General features: G+C 50.3%; 1 protein-coding gene across 15 annotated transcripts in view; it reads left to right on the top strand.

Annotated features, from left to right (window-relative positions):
• smarce1 (SWI/SNF related, matrix associated, actin dependent regulator of chromatin, subfamily e, member 1) overlaps positions 1-8,053 on the top strand; it is a 163,689-nt gene extending 155,636 nt beyond the window's left edge. For all 15 annotated transcript variants that reach the window (XM_059957851.1, XM_059957856.1, XM_059957844.1 and 12 more), the window contains 2 exons: positions 3,419-3,658; positions 7,782-8,053. In XM_059957851.1, the coding sequence (XP_059813834.1) occupies positions 3,419-3,630 (212 nt within the window). In that variant the 3' untranslated portion in view covers positions 3,631-3,658; positions 7,782-8,053. The remainder of the gene's footprint in view (positions 1-3,418; positions 3,659-7,781) is intronic.
• The last annotated feature ends 14,591 nt before the right edge of the window (positions 8,054-22,644 follow it).

The following is a 22,644-nucleotide window of genomic DNA, read 5'->3' as shown; positions in this document are numbered from 1 at the left end:
CAGGCATACATAGAGACATACGCACACAGACACAGAGATATACCCACACACACTCACACAGGCATACATAGAGACATACGCACGCAGACACAGAGATATACCCACACACACACAGGCATACATAGAGACATACGCACACAGACACACACACTCACACAGATACATACAGACACACACTCATACAGACATACACACATAGACATATACACTCACACAGACATACATACATAAATGAGACATACGCACACACACAGGCACACACACAGAGTACCGGAGGAACTCAGCAGGTCAGGCCGCGTCCATGGAGAGGAATAAAGAGCCGCAGTTTTGGGCTGAGTCTCCTCACCAGGACTGGAGAGGAAGGGGGAAGACGGCAGAATGGAAAGGTGGGCTGGGGGTCAGGTAGGAGGATCTGGGTGAATACGTGCATTGTTGAAGATTCAGAGCAGCAGGGGGAGCGGTGAAAGTGAGTCCGTATATCATAGAATCATAGTTCAGTAGTGAACAAAGCTTGTCCGGGAGCAACCGGATAGCTATTATGAGCTATTAAGTAATATTCAGAATACATCTCTCTGAAGGGGGTTGACTTGTCCTCTTTGAACGCGCTGCATGGTGCTTCTTTGCTTCGTGGCTGTCCGCGGAGAAGACGAATGTCACAGCCGTACACTGCGACATTCTTTGAACTTGAAAACTTTACCTCTGCTCTCTGTTTTCTGCCAACCAGCCGATCTCAAATCTAGGGTAAAGTATTTACTCCCAATATCGGATACTGTTAATTTCGTTAATCGACCTCTTGCGTGCCATTTCAACAAAGGCCTTCTGAAACTCTGAACACAACCGTGCCCTTGTCTGCCAGGCCGGTTGCTGTTTCCAAAAAAAAAAAAAAAAAATTCTTAAAAGGTTTGTCGAACCTGATGTCTCTGTCATTAATCCGTGTGAATGGTATCAGTGTATTACTAAAGTGCCTGGTTACCAGCAGCTTCCCTTGGGCTAAGCAGTTTTATTTTTCCCATTTCTTCACCCGCATCCTCCCCACCTTTCGGTACGGGTTATATTTCCTGCCAGTCTGTGGGAACTAGTCTCGGATCTGTAGAACTTTGCGAGGTGTGTCAGTCCCACCTCTGTCAGCCTTGTTCCTCGGCTCCTAGTGATGAGTGACTTTGAGATTTGGGGTTCTTTCATGTCATTTTCCAGTACATGACTGTAGAGGGGGAGCAAAATAATTGTTACTCCAGATCCAATGCAGAACAAAATAAAACACAATAAGATAAAGAACAGAACAATAATAAAAAAGAGTAAATGTGAATACAGTTGTGTTAGACACATTTATAGCTAGGGTGCCTAAGAATTTTGAACAGTCCTTTTCTAAATTTATCTGCTTCCACAAAAGAAAATTCACGACATACATGAGTGATGATAAACCTGATTCTGATCTGGGTCTCTGGACTGAGAGTGGGAAGGGGACAGGGAGAGGGGAATCGTGATTGGGAAAAGGGGGACGGACATGGCAGGGGGCAGGGAGCAGGAAGCACCAGAGAGACATTCTGTAATGATCAGTAAACAGATTGTTTGGAATCAAATGACCTTGCCTGGTGACTTGGGGCTGGGTGTGTCTGCACCCAAGTCCCCATCCCCGGCACTCCTGGCAGTGTGGGTCCTAAGATTCCTGTATCTCCTTCTTGATGTTTGAGGGGTAATAACTGTCCCTGAACCTGGTGGTGTGGGTCCTGAGGCTCCTGTACCTCCTTCCTGATGGTTGAGGGGTAATAACTGTCCCTGAACCTGGTGGTGTGGGTCCTGAGGCTCCTGTACCTCCTTCCTGATGGTTGAGGGGTAATAACTGTCCCTGAACCTGGTGGTGTGGGTCCTGAGGCTCCTGTACCTCCTTCCTGATGATTGAGGGATAATAACTGTTCCTGAACGTGGTGGTGTGGGTCCTGAGGCTCCTGTACCTCCTTCCTGATGGTTGAGGGGTAATAACTTTCTGAACCTGGTGGTGTGGGTCCTGAGGCTCCTGTGCCTCCTTCCTGATGGTTGAGGGGTAATAACTGTTTCTGAACCTGGTGGTGTGGGTCCTGAGGCTCCTGTACCTCCTTCCTGATGGTTGAGGGGTAAAAACTGTTCCTGAACCTGGCAGTGTGGGTCCTGAGGCTCCTGTCCCTCCTTCCTGACGGTTGAGGGGTAATAACTGTTCCTGAACCTGGTGGTGTGTGTCCTGAGGCTCCTGTACCTCCTTCCTGATGGTTGAGGGGTAATAATTGTTCCTAAACGTGGTGGTGTGTGTCCTGAGGCTCCTGTACCTCCTTCCTGATGGTTGAGGGGTAATAATTGTTCCTAAACGTGGTGGTGTGGGTCCTGAGGCTCCTGTACTTCCTGCCGGATGGCAGCAGTGAGAAGAGAGTCCCTGATGGTGGACGCTGCTTTCTTGTGTCAGTGCTCCTTGTAGATGTGCTCGTTGGTTGGCTTTGCCTGTGTCAACCATGATGCCTCCTTCACAAGTGCCGATTCGTCACTATTTATCATCAGAGTACGTACATGTCACCTTATCCAACTCTGAGATTCATTTTCTTGTGGGCATACTCAGTAAATCTGTAGATTAATGACCACAATGAGAGACCGCACCAACTTGGGCGTTCAACCAGCGTGCAGAAGGCAACGAACCTTGCAGATACAAAAAGAAATAAACAATAATAAATAAATCTTGTTGGTAATGAGAAGAGCACACAGCCTCAGAAGTCTCTTTAGAACAGAGGTGAGGTGGAATTTCTTTAACCAGAGGGTGGTGAATCTGTGGAATTCATCACCACAGGCGGCTATGGAGACCGACCGGGTCATTGGGTGTACTTAAAGCGGAGTTTGATGGGCTCTTCGTTAGTTGGGGTGTCAAAGGGTATGTGGAGAATGGAGTTGAGAAGGTTAATAGATCAGCCATGATGGAATTGGCAGAGCAGACTCGATGGGCTGAATGGCCTAGTAGTTCTGCTCCTTTGTCTTATGGTCATATAATCTAGAACTGGGGGTCCCTACCTGGGGTTTGAACCCCTCGGTTAACGGCATTAAAAAGTTGAGAACCCCCTGGTCTAAACCCATGTCCCTTTTAAGTTCTTCCCACCTCCCTCCTTCTCTTCTTCGGTTCCTCAATCTCGCCCCTTCTCCCCACCTGCCCTCTGGTTCCCTTTCTCCCGTCTCCAATCCGATACCTTTTCTCTTCAGCCCCCTTCCTTTCGGGTCCTGATGAAGAGTCGTGGTGGAAATGCCAGCTGTTTATTCCTTTTAAGGATGACTTTGCTGATTTCCTCCAGCATTGTGTGTGTGTGTGTGTTGCTCTGGATTTTCCAGATTTTCCAGCCTCGGCAGGAGTTGCTGTGTCCGACCGGAGTGTTTCACCTCTCTCTCCCCCCCCCATTGTCACTTTCAGACGAGCCGCGCAACGACGAGACACCGGAGACGCACCAGAGCAGCGAGGAGAGCACGGCGACCCCGGAAGACAAAGAGGGGTGTCCGGACACGACGGACAGCAGCGTGGAGCAGGGCGCGAGTGAGAGCACCTCTGGCACGGAGAGTAACAGTGCGATGGCGGAGGAAGGGCTCCCGGAGACCACCCTGGAGAGCGAGGAAAAGAAGGAGTAATCCCAGCGAACACAAACATTTCATTCCAGTTAGTTGTCACGCTTTCAAAACTCTCCTTATTTATGGTTACAAGGGTTTAGTTAAAAAGGGGATCTGGTGCCTTCCTGGCATTTGCGACATGTAAATTCTCCTCGGGCTTCCAGCTGGGGGCAACCAACATTTCGATGACAGATTCTGCCACCTTCGTCAGGGACGAAGCCTGGGCACGTGTATTTATACCCCCGACGTCCACCCCTCCTGGTTGGCTGGTCCTCAATCAATCAGGTTCCCACTGTCCCCGGCTTGTTCACGCTTGAGTTCCTGGAAAAGAATTGTAACAAAGCTGAAGGTGTCACCCTAAGTAAGAGCTGGGATTCGGTTGTGACCGCGTAAACCTGGTTGGACGACGACACACCAATCATGAGAGATGGACCACGGGGGTATGTATAAATACCGCTGGACTTGACGTGTCCAGGCATCGCCCCTGAAGAAGGTGGCAGAGTGTGTCGGCGAAATGTGGGTTAAAATCGATACCCGTACCCTGGCTGGAAGCCCGGGAAGTTGTTTAAAGATTTACTTTTTAAAACTCGCCAGCGCAATGTGTGAAGCATACTGTGGCTCAGTCCACGGCCCGGGGCACCAGTGGGGGGGATCTGGTAGGTCTCCCGCCCCGCTGAGATAGGGACGCACCTGTCCCAGCATGAGAGGTCAGCTATGATTGTCTGGCTGACTGGGATGGACAGTGAGATCCAACAGCCAGGAAGGCGGTTCCGTTCCAGTTCCACAGAACACTCCCCGAGCCACAGACGCACTTGTGATGCAGGACAGAGGGCAGCTGCCCTCCTCTTCCTCTGCACAGAATCGCCTCATTCCCATCGGTGAAACGTACCAGGATCAGTTGTGGTTCGGTGCGGAAAATAAGCCACAGGGCGATTCCGTAACAGGCAACACAACAGCAACCGACAGTTTACAGGACGGCGCTGCAAACAGCAATTAGCGGAACGGTCACCTAGTCACGTGTCAGTAATCGCGCTTAATGAACGGTCTCAATATCAGCAGGAAAGACTGTCTAATGGACGGTTAGTTCAGTTAGAGCATGGCACCGGAGTAAGTTTTGTTGAGAAGCTGGGTAGCGATAGGGAAGAAGCTTCGGAGGTGAACGTGTAGTCCTGGTGGTGAAGGGACGTGGCGTCCGCCCCAGCGGTAGTCCGGTGAATAAGTGGCCGCAGGGCTGGGTGGAGTGGAACAGCTCTTCCAATGCTGGCCGTTGACAGCCTATGATATCCCCGCCCCCCACCCCGCTGAGTGGGCCACTCGTTCTACACAACCCTCTCGAGACGGTGCTCCTAAACGGGCCGTGCGTGACAAAAGGGTGCGAGGAAATGAGTGGTCCCTACCAGACACAGTTAATTCCCTGAAACAGTTCAGGTTTCATTTGTCATTCAACTGTTGCAAGATTCTCTCCTGGTGATAGTGATCAGGGAGAATCTGTAATTAACTGGCTCAGCAGAAGAACTTGCGGACTTACACAAGCAGATATCTTTGTGCACACCTTCTAAGTCTTCCTGACCTTCGTGAACAGTCAAAGAACAGAAAATGTAATGTCAGTTAAAAAGGAGTTTCTGCTCTGGCCACATGTCCCTCCACGTGACCTCACATCCGTGATAGTTAATATCAGTCTCTGCAGGGTCAGCGTCACCAGCACACTTGGAGTATCTGCTTTTGTATTCATTCCTTACCAATTCCAGTGTCATTGGCTGTAGGTCGTGACTCTGACCCTTAACACCCACCCATTGGCTCTGCTGCAGGCCAGCATCCCATTTATCGCCCCCTTCCCGGCGAGCGGCAGTGGGTAATTTGTGGCCCTTTGTTCTCACTCAGCTTGAACCACACAGCCCAGCACTCGCAAACTTGCATGTTACATTACAGCCCAAGAACACCTCACAAAAAAGCTTGCTTGTTTGGAAATAATCCCCCCCCCTTCCCCCCCACCGTCCAGCAGATTACCCGAGGCCTCGTTGTGTCGACTTTGAAGCACCGATCAAGCCAAGCGGCTGACGCATAACGAGGCAAGCACAGTCTCCTCACAAAGAAATGGCAGCCTCCATCTCCTCCCTCACAGCAAGTCTGTCTGCTTCCACTGTCCTTGACTCGTTCGGATTCACCGACTGTAGTTCTTCCTGGCCAGCGCAACTGCGTGAACACCTGCAAATACAGCCACGTGAAGCAGTGTTTCCCCTGGGGCCAGGGTGCAAAATGCAGTACCAGCACTCACACACAGCGCCAGGCACGTATAAGCACTCACACAAATACATATACCCCAAGACCCCGCGTGTCATGTCCCGTGTACTGACGGTTGGCTGATCCGCAATTTTGAAGACGCCAGCTTTAAGAACCACCTCTGATATTCAGTGAACTTGATTTCTGTGTGATCCTTCACAAACGAGAAAATCTGCAGGTGCTGGAAATCCACACACACACACACACACACGCGCACACGCGCACACGCGCACACACACACACACACACACACACACACACACACACACATACACACACACACACACACACTCATACACACACAGACACACACACACTCACACACACACACACACACACCCCCCCCCCCCCCCGCTGCAGAAACTTGGCAGGACTGGAGGGGAGGAAAAGCTGAGGAGTAGATTTAAAAGGTTGGAGGGAGAGAAAAACACAGGGTTATAGGCAAAACCGGGAGGTGAGAAGCACTAGAGGTGGGCAAGGAGATAAGGTGGGAGAGGGAAAACGGGATGGAGAGATGGGTGGGCCGTTACCGGAAGTTCGGGAACTCGATGTTCCTGCCATTGGGTTGGAGGCTACCCAGACGGAACGTGGGGTGCTGCTCTTCCAACCTGAGTGTGGCCTCATCACGACAGTAGAGGGGGCCATGGACTGACATACGGGAATGGGAAGTGGGATTAAAATGGGTGTCCACTAGGAGATCTCGCCTGTTCCGGCGGAGAGAAGGCAAAACGGTGTAGCAATCTCGGTCGGGTCTCACCACTGTGCAGTGGGCCACACCCCTCACCATCTTCCATGGCCTTTGTCCTCTCCTATTAGATTCCCCTACTTCTCCAGCCTTGTATCTCTGTCACCAAACAACTTCCGCACTCTTTACTTCAACCCTCCCCACCCCCCCCCCCCAGAATTCCAGCATCTGCAGAATCCCTTGTGTGTGTGTTTTTCCCCCCATCCGTCACCCTTTGCTCACTGTCAAATGCTTTCTGGAACACAATTTTATCATTTCCTCTCCATCGTCAGTGCACCTGGAATTGGCTCTGTGGCCACTGGGACTCTCTAACGCAGCATTCATCTCAGAGGTATCTGTAAGTTCACCAGACAGACAGACAGACATACTCTATCGATCCCGAGGGGAAATTGGGTTTTGTTACAGCCGCACCAACCAAGAATAGTGAAGAAATATAGCAATATAAAACCATAAGTAATTAAATAAGAAGTTAATCGTGCCAAGTGGAAATAAGTCCAGGACCAGCCTATTGGCTCAGGGTGTCTGACACTCCGAGGGAGGAGTTGTAAAGTTTGATGGCCGCAAGTTCACACTGTTCGGGCAGTGCCCCTCTGTCCTGAAGTCGTGTCAGTCTTGCAGTACCGTGTAACTTGCCCTCGCGCGTTGTTGAAGCGGGCAGGCTTTCCAGCCGCTGATGGGCAAATTACTTTCAACAGTCTCGTACAGCTCCGGGGTGGCATCGCGGTTAGCGGGACACCATCACAGATCGGGGTGTCGGAGTTCAGAGGTCAGTCTCGGCGTGCCCTCCCCCCCCCCCCCCCGGGTGCTCCAGTTTCCTCCCACAGTCCAAATCCGTACCAGTTAGTAGGTTAATCGGTTGTTGTAAATTGTCCAGTGGTAAAACTAGGGTTGAAACTGGGGTGGGGGGGGGGGGTTAATAATGGCTAAATTGACCCAGAAGGGCCAAGACAGAAAGTCTCAGGACATCAGGCCCCTCCTGCTGGTGAGGGAGACCAGTTCCAGTTGGTGATATTCTGTCAGCTGTTAATTAGAGATACTGACCCGTTTTTCCCTCGCCAGGGATGTGGCCTGAGGCACGAAGCGTTCTCAGCCGCCTTCTCTCCATGTTTCATGTTGTGAGCATCTGCTGTAATTCCTTGCTTTTCAGTAACCGTGTCACAAGATGGCCGCAACCAGGGAGCTGCCAACAAGTGCTGTAGTTTGGTGCCACGTGGAGCTGTTCTGCGACGGCCTTGCCTCCTCGGGGCCAGAAAGCGTGCATGGGGTCTTCTTGTGCCTCGGGAGGACGGAGACGTACTGGCCAGGCGTTTCCCACCTGTTTGGCATCACTCTCTGGTGTCCTGTACTGTAGCATACCACATTAACTTTTGTTTTTTTTAATAAAAATTACACCACAATAAAGAGAGGAATTCAGTATAATGTCTCAGTGTCCTGTCTGTTTTGTCAGCCTGGCATTAGTCACGTTCACAACCTGTGTTCGTTTGATGACTCTGGCTCTGCACTCACTGGAATTTAGAATAATCCAGTTTAAGATCATTGGCGTTTGTTGTGAAATTTATTGTTTTGTGGCAGCAGTACGTTGCAATACAAAATAATAAAAATTAATTTACAGTGAGACATATAGATATTTAACAGCAACAGTACAGTAAAACATGATAAGCAAATAGAAAACTGAGTTACCATAGGCATATATACTTCTGTTAAAAAGGTTGAAATAGTAGTTGTTTTAAAAAAAAACAAAAAAAGGTAGCGAGGAAATGTTCATGGGTTCAATATCCGCTCAGAAATTGGATGGCAGAGGGTTCCACATGGTAGGCTTGTTCAGAAAGTCAGAAGGCATGGGATCCAGGGAGGTTTGGCCAGGTGGATTCAGAATTGGCTTGCCTGCAGAAGGCAGAGGGTGGTGGTGGAGGGAGTACATTCAGATTGGAGGGTTGTGACTAGTGGTGTCCCACAAGGATCGGTTCTGGGACCCCTACTTTTCGTGATTTTTATTAATGACCTGGATGTGGGGGTAGAAGGGTGGGTTGGCAAGTTTGCAGAGGACACAAAGGTTGGTGGTGGTGTAGATAGCGTAGAGGATTGTCGAAGATTGCAGAGAGGCATTGAAAGGATGCAGAAGTGGGCTGAGAAGTGGCAGATGGAGTTCAACCCGGAGAAGTGTGAGGTGGTACACTTTGGAAGGACAAACTCCAAGGCAGAGTACAAAGTAAATGGCAGGATACTTGGTAGTGTGGAGGAGCAGAGGGATCTGGGGGTACATGTCCACAGATCCCTGAAAGTTGCCTCACAGGTAGATAGGGTAGTTAAGAAAGCTGATGGGGTGTTAGCTTTCATAAGTTGAGGGATAAAGTTTAAGAGTCGTGGGGTAATGTTGCAGCTCTATAAAACTCTGGTTAGGCCACACTTGGAGTACTGTGTCCAGTTCTGGTCGCCTCACTATAGGAAGGATGTGGAAGCATTGGAAAGGGTACAGAGGAGATTTACCAGGATGCTGCCTGGTTTAGAGAGTATGCATTATGATCAGAGATTCAGGGAGCTAGGGCTTTACTCTTTGGAGAGAAGGAGGATGAGAGGAGACATGATAGGGGTGTACAAGATATTAAGAGGAATAGACAGAGTGGACAGCCAGCGACTCTTCCCCAGGGCACCACTGCTCAATACAAGAGGACATGACTTTAAGGTAAGGGGAGGGAAGTTCAAGGGGGATATTAGAGGAAGGTTTTTCACTCAGTGGTTGGTGCGTGGAATGCACTGCCTGAGTCAGTGGTGGAGGTAGATACACCAGTGAAGTTTAAGAGATTACTAGACAGGTATGTGGAGGAATTTAAGGTGAGGGGGTTATATGTGAGGCAGGGTTTGAGGGTCGGCACAACATTGTGGGCCAAAGGGCCTGTACTGTTCTATGTTCTAAGAATTTGTTCCTGAATCATTGCGTGTGTGTCTTCGGGTCCTGTACCTCCTCCCTGATGGCAGATGGGAAGAAGCTGTTCCTGAATCGCTGAGTGTGTGTCTTCAGGCTCCTGTACCTCCTCCCTGATGGCAGAGGGGAAGAAGCTGTTCCTGAATCATTGCGTGTGTGTCTTCAGGCACCTGTACCTCCACCTTGATGGCAGAGGGGAAGAAGCTGTTCCTGAATCATTGCGTGTGTGTCTTCGGGCTCCTGTACCCCCTCCCTGCTGGTAGCAATGAGAGGGCATGGTCCTGGGTGCTGGGGGTCCTTGATAATGGACATCACCTTTCTGAGGCATTGAAGATGTCCTGGATACGGTGGAGCCTGGTGCCCATGATGGAGCTGACTGATTTTACAAATCTCTGCAGTTTACTTTGATCCTGTTAGTAGTCCCCTCACACCAGATGGTAACACAGCCGGTCAGAATGATCTCCACGGTACATCTGTAGAAATTTTCAAGTGTTCCAGGTGACAAACTCAATCCCCTCAAGCTCCTAATGAAGTATAGCCGCTGTCTTGGCTTCTTTGCAGCCGCGTCGATATGTTGGGACCGGGTTAGATCCTCAGAGATCCTGACACCCAGGAACTTGAAGCTGCTCACTCTCTCCACTTCCGATTCCTCTCTTGAGGATTGGTCTGTGTTCCTTCGTCTTACCCGCCAGTTTGAGAACCCGCGGAGCCTCGAGCAATCTTGGCTGCCCCCGCTCCGTCCCCCAGCCACTGAGTTAGTAGGTGAGGTACCTTTTGCAAAGGCTCAGCCCCACTTGCCATTGGGCCTTCAAATAATGACCTCGCACCTGACTTATTTCAGGTACGCACTGAACCACAACAGGTTCCGTAACGTTTGAAAGCAGCTTTTGGAAGTTACGTCGTGATGTGTGTGGGACCTAATTCAAGAACCATTCCCACCTCATTTTGATCATAACTCGGATTCTTTCCACCGTTGACTGAGAAATCTGTAAAGAGGGAGAGGCAATTTAAATGATACACATCCTCTCACAGTCTCGGATAAAACTCCTCAAACCAGACCCCTCCTGTGAACGATCCCATAGTAATGTCGTCCTTGCTGGGGCGCATTCTTCCATGGGTGCAGTTTCCATCTGACTCACCTCCACCCGGGAGGATCAGACAGACGCCTCTGGGCCCAGACTCGCTAGAGTTTGGAAGAGTTGGGTGGGGGAAGGGATCTCATTCAGTCCTAACAGATATTGAAAGACCCAGATAGAGTGGATGTGGAGAGGATGTTTCCTATAGTGGGGGAGTCTAGGACTAGAGGACACAGATAGAGTGGATGTGGAGAGGATGTTTCCTGAAGTGGGGGAGTCTAGGACCAGAGGTCACAGATAGAGTGGATGTGGAGAGGATGTTTCCTGAAGTGGGGGAGTCTAGGACCAGAGGTCACAGATAGAGTGGATGTGGAGAGGATGTTTCCTATAGTGGGGGAGTCTAGGACAAGAGGACACAGATAGAGTGGATGTGGAGACGATGTTTCCTATAGTGGGGGAGTCTAGGACCAGAGGGCACAGATAGAGTGGGTGCGGAGAGGATGTTTCCTATAGTGGGGGAGTCTAGGACCAGAGGGCACAGATAGAGTGGATGCGGAGAGGATGTTTCCTATAGTGGGGGAGTCTAGGACCAGAGGGCACAGATAGAGTGGATGTGGAGAGGATGTTTCCTATAGTGGGGGAGTCTAGGACCAGAGGACACAGATAGAATGGATGTGGAGAGGATGTTTCCTATAGTGGGGGAGTCTAGGACCAGAGGGCACAGATAGAGTGGATGTGGAGAGGATGTTTCCTATAGTGGGGGAGTCTAGGAGCAGAGGACACAAATAGAGTGGATGTGGAGAGGATGTTTCCTATAGTGGGGGAGTCTAGGAGCAGAGGACACAGATAGAGTGGATGTGGAGAGGATGTTTCCTATAGTGGGGGAGTCTAGGAGCAGAGGGCACAGATAGAGTGGATGTGGAGAGGATGTTTCCTATAGTGGGGGAGTCTAGGACCAGAGGGCACAGATAGAGTGGGTGTGGAGAGGATGTTTCCTATAGTGGGGGAGTCTAGGAGCAGAGGACACAGATAGAGTGGATGTGGAGAGGATGTTTCCTATAGTGGGGGAGTCTAGGACCAGAGGACACAGACAGAGTGGATGTGGAGAGGATGTTTCCTATAGTGGGGGAGTCTAGGACCAGAGGACACAGATACAGTGGATGTGGAGAGGATGTTTCCTACAGTGGGGGAGTCTAGGACCAGAGGACACAGATGGAGTGAACGCCGAGTGAAGTTTTCTATAACGTTTTCTAGCTCGCCATCCAGACCGTGCTCTTTTCTCGCTAATACCATCAGGGAGAGGGTTGGAGCATCGAAGCACGGCACGTCTTTCCCCGGACAAAAACACTGCTGAGGACGGTGGGGTAGAATCGATGGGCTGAAGGGCGCCTTCTCGCGGCACCTGCCCTCTCGCGGTGTTCCCGGTGACAGTGGGCTTGGCAGGTGGCCCGGGTTTGGTGGGCCGTTCCTGACCTGACCTCACCCTCCGAGGCGTCTCACGCAAGGCTGGACGAGAAAGGTCCCAGGGAACGCTGTGATATGCTGCTTCCCTCTCAATCGACCGCGGCAGCCCCCACCCACATGACGGGTGGATCTGTCGCGGCGTTGAACGCTACATTCTCAGGGCAGAAGGACAATAATTTTTTTTTTAAAAAAATGAAAAACTCCCAGCCTTTTGAATTAGTCAGATCCATCTGCGGGGGATTCCCCCGTTCCTGTCCAGGCACGGCAGTCCGGCGCCTCTCTCAGGCAGCACCTCGTGTTCCGTCTGGGAAGCCTCCAAGCTGAACATCGACTTTCTTACCGTTTCCCCTCCTCCTCTTCATTTCCACACTCTGGCCCCTCCTCCTTCCCTTCCTCCCACGGTCCACTCTCCTCTCCTGTCAGATCCCTTCCTCTCCAGCCCTTTACCTTTCCCCCCCCATCACCTCCCCCTGGTGTCCCTCCCCCTCCCCTTCCTCCCACGGTCCACTCTCCTCTCCTGTCAGATCCCTTCCTCTCCAACCCTTTACCTTTCCCACCCATCACCTCCCCCTGGTGTCCCTCCTCCTTCCCTTCCTCCCACGGTCCACTCTCCTCTCCTGTCAGATCCCTTCCTCTCCAGCCCTTTACCTTCCCCACACATCACCTCTCCCTGGTGTCCCTCCTCCTTCCCTTTCTCCCACGGTCCACTCTCCTCTCCTGTCAGATCCCTTCCTCTCCAACCCTTTACCTTTCCCAACCATCACCTCCCCCTGGTGTCCCTCCTCCTCCCCTTTCTCCCCACAGTCCACTCTCCCCTCCTGTCAGATTCCTTCCTCTCCAGCCCTTTACCTTTCCCACCCATCACCTCCCCCTGGTGTCCCTCCTCCTTCCCTCTCTCCCATGGTCCACTCTCTCCTCTCCTGTCATTTCCCTTCCTCTCCAGCCCTTTACCTTTCCCACCCATCACCTCCCAAATTCTCCCCTCATCCCTCCTCCCCAACCAACTGGCTTCATCTACCATCTTCTGACTTGTCCACCTTCCCCTCTGCCCCAACTTCTCAGTCTGGCTTCTTCCCACCCCCCCCCCCCCCCACCTCCCGGACCTGATGAAGGGTCTCGGCCCGAAACCTCGACCGTTAATTCATTTCCACAGATGCTGCCTGACCCGCTGAGTTCCTCCAGCAATTCCTCTGTATGGTTTTAACTAGCTGTGACTTGACCTCTCTGCCAAATGGAAGTACCTATTGAATCTAATTCAACCAGCTTAAAGGCGTTGCGTTCCAACCAATAGTAATTTGCCACCAAAGGAAGTGTGAGGTGGTTCATTTTGGTGGGTCAAATATGAAGGCAGAATGTAGTATTAATGGTAAGACTCTTGGCAGTGTGGAGGATCAGAGGGATCTTGGGGTCCGAGTCCATAGGACACTCAAAGCAGCTGCGCAGGTTGACTCTGTGGTTAAGAAGGCGTACGGTGTATTGGCCTTCATCAATCGTGGGATTGAATTTAGGAGCCGAGAGGTAATGTTGCAGCTACATAGGACCCTGGTCAGACCCCACTTGGAGTACTGTGCTCAGTTCGGGTCGCCTCACTACAGGAAGGATGTGGAAACCATAGAAAGGGTGCAGAGGAGATTTACAAGGATGTTGCCTGGATTGGGGAGCATGCCTTATGAGAATAGGTTGAGTGAACTCGGCCTTTTCTCCTCGGAGTGACGGAGGATGAGAGGTGACCTGACAGAGGTGTATAAGATGATGAGAGGCATTGATCGTGTGGATAGTCAGAGGCTTTTTCCCCAGGGCTGAAATGGCTGCCACAAGAGGACACAGGTTTAAGATGCTGGGGAGTAGGTACAGAGGAGATGTCAGGGGTAAGTTTTTTACTCAGAGAGTGGTGAGTGCGTGGAATGGGGTGCCGGCGACAGTGGTGGGGACGGATATGACAGGGTCTTTTAAGAGATTTTTGGATAGGTGCATGGAGCTCAGAAAAATAGAGGGCTAGAGAAGCCCAGTAATTTTTAAGGTAGGGACATATAACCATATAACAATTACAGCACGGAAACAGGCCTTCTCGGCCTTTCTAGTCCGTGTCAAATGCTTACTCTCACCTAGTCCCACTGACCCGCACTCAGCCCATAACCCTCCATTCCTTTCCTGTCCGTATACCTATCCGATTTTTGAAAGTGACAAAATCGAATCTGCCTCTACCACTTCTACTGGAAGCTCGTTCCACACAGCTACCACTCTCTGAGTAAAGAAGTTCCCCCTTGTGTTACCCCAAACTTTTGTCCCTTAACTCTCAACTCACGTCCTCTTGTTTGAATCTCCCCTACTCTCAACGGAAAAAGCCTATCCATGTCAACTCTATCTATCCCCCTCATTATTTTAAATACCTCTATCAAGTCGCCCCCTCAACCTTCTACGCTCCAAAGAATAAAGACCTAACTTGTTCAACCTTTCTCTGTAACTGAGGCGCTGAAACCCAGGTAACATTCTAGTAAATCTTCTCTGTACTCTCTCTACTTTGTTGACATCTTTCCTATAATTCGGTGACCGGAACTGTACACAATACTCCAGATTCAGCCTTACCAATACCTTGTACAATTTTAACATTACAACCCAACTCCTATACCCAATGCTCTGATTTATAAAGGCCAGCATACCAAAAGCTTTCTTCACCACCCTATCCACATGAGATTCCACCTTCAGGGAACTACGCACCATTATTCATAGATCACTCTGTTCTACTGCATTCCTCAATGCCCTACCATTTACCATGTATGTCCTATTTGGATTGGTCCGACCAAAATGTAGCACCTCACACTTATCAGCATTAAACTCCATCTGCCATCGTTCAGCCCACTTTTCTAACTGGCCTAAATCTCTCTGCAAGTTTTGAAAACCCACCTCATTATCCACAATGCCACCTACCTTAGTATCATCTGCATATTTACTAATCCAATTTACCACCCCATCATCCAGATCATTAATGTATATGACAGACAACATTGGACCCAGTACAGATCCCTGAGGCACACCACTAGTCACCGGCCTCCAACCTGACAAACAGTTATCCACCACTACTCTCTGGCATCTCCCATCCAGCCACTGTTGAATCCATTTTACTACTTCAAAATTAATAGCTAATGATTGAACCATCATAACTAACCTTCCGAGCAGAAACTTGTCAAAGGTCTTACTGAAGTCCATATAGACAACATCCACTGCTTTACCCTCGTCAACATTCCTAGTAACCTCTTCAAAAAACTCAATGAGATTTGTCAAACATGACCTTCCACACACAAATCCATGTTGACTGTTCCTAATCAGACCCTGTCTATCCAGATAATTATATATCCCATCTCTAAGAATACTTTCCATTAATTTACCCACTACTGACGTCAAACTGACAGGTCTATAATTGCTAGGTGTACTCTTAGAACCCTTTTTGAAGTTTGGCACAGCTTTGTGGGCCAAAGGGCCTGTATCGTGCTGTGGGTTTTCTGTGTTTCTATGTTTTTCTAAACTTTTCTTCACTTTACATAGACTTCTGCCAGCACTGACCGCGGAACTGGGCTGAGGAGTGGCAGGTGACGATTAATCCTCCAAGTGATTTATTTTAGAAGGTTCAATTTGGAAGCAGGTACAGAGGGGATGTCAGGGGTAAGTTTTTTACTCAGAGAGTGGTGATTGCATGGAATGGGCTGCCGGTGATGGTGGTGGAGGCAGACACGATAGGGTCTTTCAAGAGACTCCTGGACAGGTACATGGAGCTCAGAGAATCAGAAGGCTACGCGATAGGGAAATTCTCTGCATTTCTAGAGTAGGTTACACGGTCGGCAGCACAATGCGGGCCGAAGGGCCTTTAACGAGCCATAGTTTTCTATGTTTTCTGTAATATGTAATCAAACAATGATCAGCAAAGCAATTATTTCTGTTTCAACACGTTTTATATTTGTCCTTGACACCAAGCAGAAATCAAAAGTTTGAAGATGGTATTTGTGATTAGCCAGGGTGGAGTAGGTTACTGAAATCAATCTAGTTTAACGAGACAAATGAGGCAGAAATACTAGCAAAAGCCAATTATTGTTGACTTGACAATTCCAGGGCGAATTGTCAACCTTGTAGTTCTTTGCTGTGTTCCAACTTTTCCACAGGGTGGGGACACCGTCACTGCAGAGTCCGAATCAGACGTACTAAAAGATGCCGTGTCATGATATCTGTAGTTTGCAGAGGCAGCAGCACCCCGGGACACACTCTCTTCTCAGTGAGACATCAGGAAGGAGGTACAGGAGCCTCAGGGACCACACCACCAGGTTCAGGAACAGTTATTACCCCTCAACCATCAGGAAGGAAGTACAGGAGCCTCAGGGCCCACACCACCAGGTTCAGGGACAGTTATTACCCCTCAACCATCAGGAAGGAGGTACAGGAGCCTCAGCGCCCACACCACCAGGTTCAGGAACAGTTATTACCCTCAACCATCAGGAAGGAGGTACAGGAGCCTCAGGACCCACACCACCAGGTTCAGGGACAGTTATTACCCCTCAACCATCAGGAAGGAGATACAGGAGCCTCAGGACCCACACTACCAGGTTCAGGAATAGTTATTACCCCTCAACCATCAGGAAGGAGATACAGGAGCCTCAGGACCCACACTACCAGGTTCAGGAATAGTTATTACCCACTCAGCCATCAGGAAGGAGGTACAGGAGCCTCAGGACCCACACCACCAGGTTCAGGAACAGTTTTTACCCCCCTCAACCATCAGGAAGGAGATACAGGAGCCTCAGGACCCACACCACCAGGTTCAGGAACAGTTATTACCCCTCAACCATCAGGAAGGAGGTACAGGAGACTCAGGACCCACACCATCAGGTTCAGGAACAGTTATTACCCCACAAACATCAGGAAGGAGGTACAGGTGCCTCAGGACCCACACCACCAGGTTCAGGAATAGTTATTACACCTCAACCGTCAGGAAGGAGGTACAGGAGACTCAGGACCCACACCACCAGGTTCAGGAACAGTTATTAATCCACAACCATCTGGAAGGAGGTACAGGAGCCTCAGGACCCACACCACCAGGTTCAGGAATAGTTATTACACCTCAACCGTCAGGAAGGAGGTACAGGAGCCTCAGGTCCCACACTACCAGGTTCAGGAACAGTTATTACCCACTCAGCCATCAGGAAGGAGGTACAGGAGCCTCAGGACCCACACCACCAGGCTCAGGAAATGTTATTACCCCTCAACCATCAGGAAGGAGGTACAGGAGACTCAGGACCCACACCACCAGGTTCAGGAACAGTTATTACCCTCAACCACCAGGAAGGAGGTACAGGAGCCTCAGGACCCACACCACCAGGTTCAGGAACAGTTATTACCCCTCAACCATCAGGAAGGAGGTACAGGAGACTCAGGACCCACACCACCAGGTTCAGGAACAGTTATTACCCTACAACCATCAGGAAGGAGGTACAGGAGACTCAGGACCCACACCACCAGGTTCAGGAACAGTTATTACCCTACAACCATCAGGAAGGAGGTACAGGAGCCTCAGGACCCACACCACCAGGTTCAGGAATAGTTATTACACCTCAACCGTCAGGAAGGAGGTACAGGAGCCTCAGGACCCACACCACCAGGTTCAGGAACAGTTATTACCCCTCAACCATCAGGAAGGAGGTACAGGAGACTCAGGACCCACACCACCAGGTTCAGGAATAGTTATTACACCTCAACCGTCAGGAAGGAGGTACAGGAGACTCAGGACCCACACCACCAGGTTCAGGAACAGTTTTTACCCCCTTCAACCATCAGGAAGGAGATACAGGAGCCTCAGGACCCACACCACCAGGTTCAGGAACTGTTATTACCCCTCAACCATCAGGAAGGAGGTACAGGAGCCTCAGGACCCACACCACCAGGTTCAGGAACAGTTTTTACCCCCCTCAACCATCAGGAAGGAGATACAGGAGCCTCAGGACCCACACCACCAGGTTCAGGAAATGTTATTACCCCTCAACCATCAGGAAGGAGGTACAGGAGCCTCAGGACGCACACCACCAGGTTCAGGAACAGTTATTACCCCACAACCATCAGGAAGGAGGTACAGGAGCCTCAGGACCCACACCACCAGGTTCAGGAACAGTTATTACCCCTCAACCATCAGGAAGGAGGTACAGGAGCCTCAGGTCCCACACCACCGGGTTCAGGAACAGTTATTACCCCTCAACCATCAGGAAGGAGGTACAGGAGCCTCAGGGCCCACACCACCAGGTTCAGGAACAGTTATTACCCCCCTCAACCATCAGGAAGGAGATACAGGAGCCTCAGGACCCACACTACCAGGTTCAGGAATAGTTATTACCCACTCAGCCATCAGGAAGGAGGTACAGGAGCCTCAGGACCCACACCACCAGGTTCAGGAACAGTTTTTACCTCCCTCAACCATCAGGAAGGAGATACAGGAGCCTCAGGACCCACACCACCAGGTTCAGGAACAGTTATTACCCCTCAACCATCAGGAAGGAGGTACAGGAGACTCAGGACCCACACCATCAGGTTCAGGAACAGTTATTACCCCACAAACATCAGGAAGGAGGTACAGGTGCCTCAGGACCCACACCACCAGGTTCAGGAATAGTTATTACACCTCAACCGTCAGGAAGGAGGTACAGGAGACTCAGGACCCACACCACCAGGTTCAGGAACAGTTATTACTCCACAACCATCTGGAAGGAGGTACAGGAGCCTCAGGACCCACACCACCAGGTTCAGGAATAGTTATTACACCTCAACCGTCAGGAAGGAGGTACAGGAGCCTCAGGTCCCACACTACCAGGTTCAGGAACAGTTATTACCCACTCAGCCATCAGGAAGGAGGTACAGGAGCCTCAGGACCCACACCACCAGGCTCAGGGACAGTTATTACCCCTCAACCATCAGGAAGGAGGTACAGGAGACTCAGGACCCACACCACCAGGTTCAGGAACAGTTATTACCCTCAACCATCAGGAAGGAGGTACAGGAGCCTCAGGACCCACACCACCAGGTTCAGGAACAGTTATTACCCCTCAACCATCAGGAAGGAGGTACAGGAGACTCAGGACCCACACCACCAGGTTCAGGAACAGTTATTACCCTACAACCATCAGGAAGGAGGTACAGGAGACTCAGGACCCACACCACCAGGTTCAGGAACAGTTATTACCCTACAACCATCAGGAAGGAGGTACAGGAGCCTCAGGACCCACACCACCAGGTTCAGGAATAGTTATTACACCTCAACCGTCAGGAAGGAGGTACAGGAGCCTCAGGACCCACACCACCAGGTTCAGGAACAGTTATTACCCCTCAACCATCAGGAAGGAGGTACAGGAGACTCAGGACCCACACCACCAGGTTCAGGAATAGTTATTACACCTCAACCGTCAGGAAGGAGGTACAGGAGACTCAGGACCCACACCACCAGGTTCAGGAACAGTTTTTACCCCCCTCAACCATCAGGAAGGAGATACAGGAGCCTCAGGACCCACACCACCAGGTTCAGGAACTGTTATTACCCCTCAACCATCAGGAAGGAGGTACAGGAGCCTCAGGACCCACACCAGCAGGTTCAGGAACAGTTTTTACCCCCCCTCAACCATCAGGAAGGAGATACAGGAGCCTCAGGACCCACACCACCAGGTTCAGGAAATGTTATTACCCCTCAACCATCAGGAAGGAGGTACAGGAGCCTCAGGACGCACACCACCAGGTTCAGGAACAGTTATTACCCCACAACCATCAGGAAGGAGGTACAGGAGCCTCAGGACCCACACCACCAGGTTCAGGAACAGTTATTACCCCTCAACCATCAGGAAGGAGGTACAGGAGCCTCAGGTCCCACACCACCGGGTTCAGGAACAGTTATTACCCCTCAACCATCAGGAAGGAGGTACAGGAGCCTCAGGTCCCACACCACCCGGTTCAGGGACAGTTATTACCCCTCAACCATCAGGAAGGAGGTACAGGAGCCTCAGGTCCCACACCACCCGGTTCAGGGACAGTTATTACCCCCTCAACCATCAGGAAATGTATGGTCTTTAATCGACTCTGTTGTGTTTCCTGGATTTACTGAGCATGCCTGCTAGAAAACAAATCTCAGGGTTTTCATACATGTACTTTGACAATCAATTTAATTTGGACTTTGATCTTTACTGGGATTTTCACACACAACAGACTTTAGGTCAGGAAGGGGTCCCCTCGGTTAACGATAGGGGTTTAGGAAATCTGGGTTTAGTTGACAGCGAGAAACCAAAAGCCGCCAGTGAGCGGCAGCTCTGTGGGTGAATGCGCCTCGTCTGAGAGCGGTCAGTCTCTCAGAAACTTAGGAACGAACGGCCAGCAGAATCGGAATTGGAGTTAAGATCCAAAAAAAAAATCAAAGTCAGAACGGGAATGGGAATCAGAGTGAGGACCAGAATCAAAATCAGAACCGGAATAATAATAATAATTTTCAAAATAAGTAAACTGTGCCCCCACCACCACAAAAAAAAGAGAGAGATGATGAGGCAGAGGTCATGGGCCGTTTCGGAAATCTGATGGCGGAGGGGAAGACGCTGTTGCTGAATCGCTGGGGGCGTGTCAGCAGGACAGAATTGGAGGCATTAAATGTCTGTGGGAACCCAGGGCCACTCGGGATCCTGTTCCCGTCACTGAAGCCGCAGGGGAGCGTTTGGTTGTCATGGGAGGCCTGGAGTTTTGTGGAAGTTGCCAAGGCCCAGGCCCCGGTGTCTGACTCCATTTTGCCGGGGCTGCACTGCCCCCTGCTGCAAAGGGGCCGCCATTGACGCGTACGCTTGGCAATGTCTATAAACACTTGTACAGGAGTCTGCAGGTGTTGTAAATCCAGAGAACACACACACACACACACACACACACACACACACACACATTGATGCGGACACTTGGCAATGTCTGTAAACACTTGTACAGGAGTCTGCAGGTGTTGTAAATCCAGAGAACACACACACACACACACACACACACACACATTGATGCGGACACTTGGCAATGTCTGTAAACACTTGTACAGGAGTCTGCAGGTGTTGTAAATCCAGAGAACACACACACACACACACACACATTGATGCGGACACTTGGCAATGTCTGTAAACACTTGTACAGGAGTCTGCAGGTGTTGTAAATCCAGAGAACACACACACACACACACACACACACACACACACACACACATTGATGCGGACACTTGGCAATGTCTGTAAACACTTGTACAGGAGTCTGCAGGTGTTGTAAATCCAGAGAACACACACACACACACACACACACACACACACACACACTCACACTCACACACACACACTCACACACACACACGCAGACACACAGACACACACACACACACAGACACACACACACACACACTCACACACACAGACACACAGACACACACAGACGGACAGACACACACACACACTCACACACACACACACTCACACACAGACACACACACACAGATACACTCACTCACACACACACACACACGCAGACACACAGACACACACACACACAGACACACACACACACACTCACACACACAGACACACACACACACTCACACACACACACTCACACACAGACACACACACACAGATACACTCACTCACACACACACGCAGACACACAGACACACACACACACAGACACACACACACAGACACACATACACACACACACTCACACACACAAACACACACACAAACTCACATACACAAAGACACACACACACAGACACACACACACACACTCACACACACAAACACACACACAAACTCACACACACACAGACACACACACAGACACACACACACACACAGACACACACACACTCACTCAAACACACACACACACACACACACACACACAGATACATAGACACACAGGCACACACACACACATTGATGCGGACAATTTTGGTAATTTGGTAATGTCTGTAAACACGTACAGGAGTCTGCAGGTGTTGTAAATCCAGAGAACACACACACACACACACACACACACACACACACACACACACACACACACACACACACACACAGATACACACACACTCACACACAGACACACACACACAGACACACACACTCACACACAGACACACACACACTTACACACACACTCACACATACACACTCACTCACACACACACTCACACTCACACACACACACTCACACACACACAGACACAGACACACACACACACTCACACACACACACACACTCACTCAAACACACACACACAGACAGATACATAGACACACAGAGACACACACACACACAGACAGACAAATACACACACACAGACACACACACAGACACACACACATACACACACAGAGACACACACACAGAGACACATACGCACACACTCGCACACACACACAACACACACTGACAAACACACACAGACACACACAACACACACAAACACACAGAGACAGACACACACAGACACACGCACACACAGACACACTCACACACAC

Source organism: Hypanus sabinus, assembly GCF_030144855.1.
Source record: "Hypanus sabinus isolate sHypSab1 chromosome X1 unlocalized genomic scaffold, sHypSab1.hap1 SUPER_X1_unloc_7, whole genome shotgun sequence".
Taxonomy (NCBI): Eukaryota; Metazoa; Chordata; class Chondrichthyes; order Myliobatiformes; family Dasyatidae; genus Hypanus; species Hypanus sabinus.
Note: the sequence above shows the minus strand (reverse complement) of the source record. Positions and strands in the feature narration are given on the sequence as shown.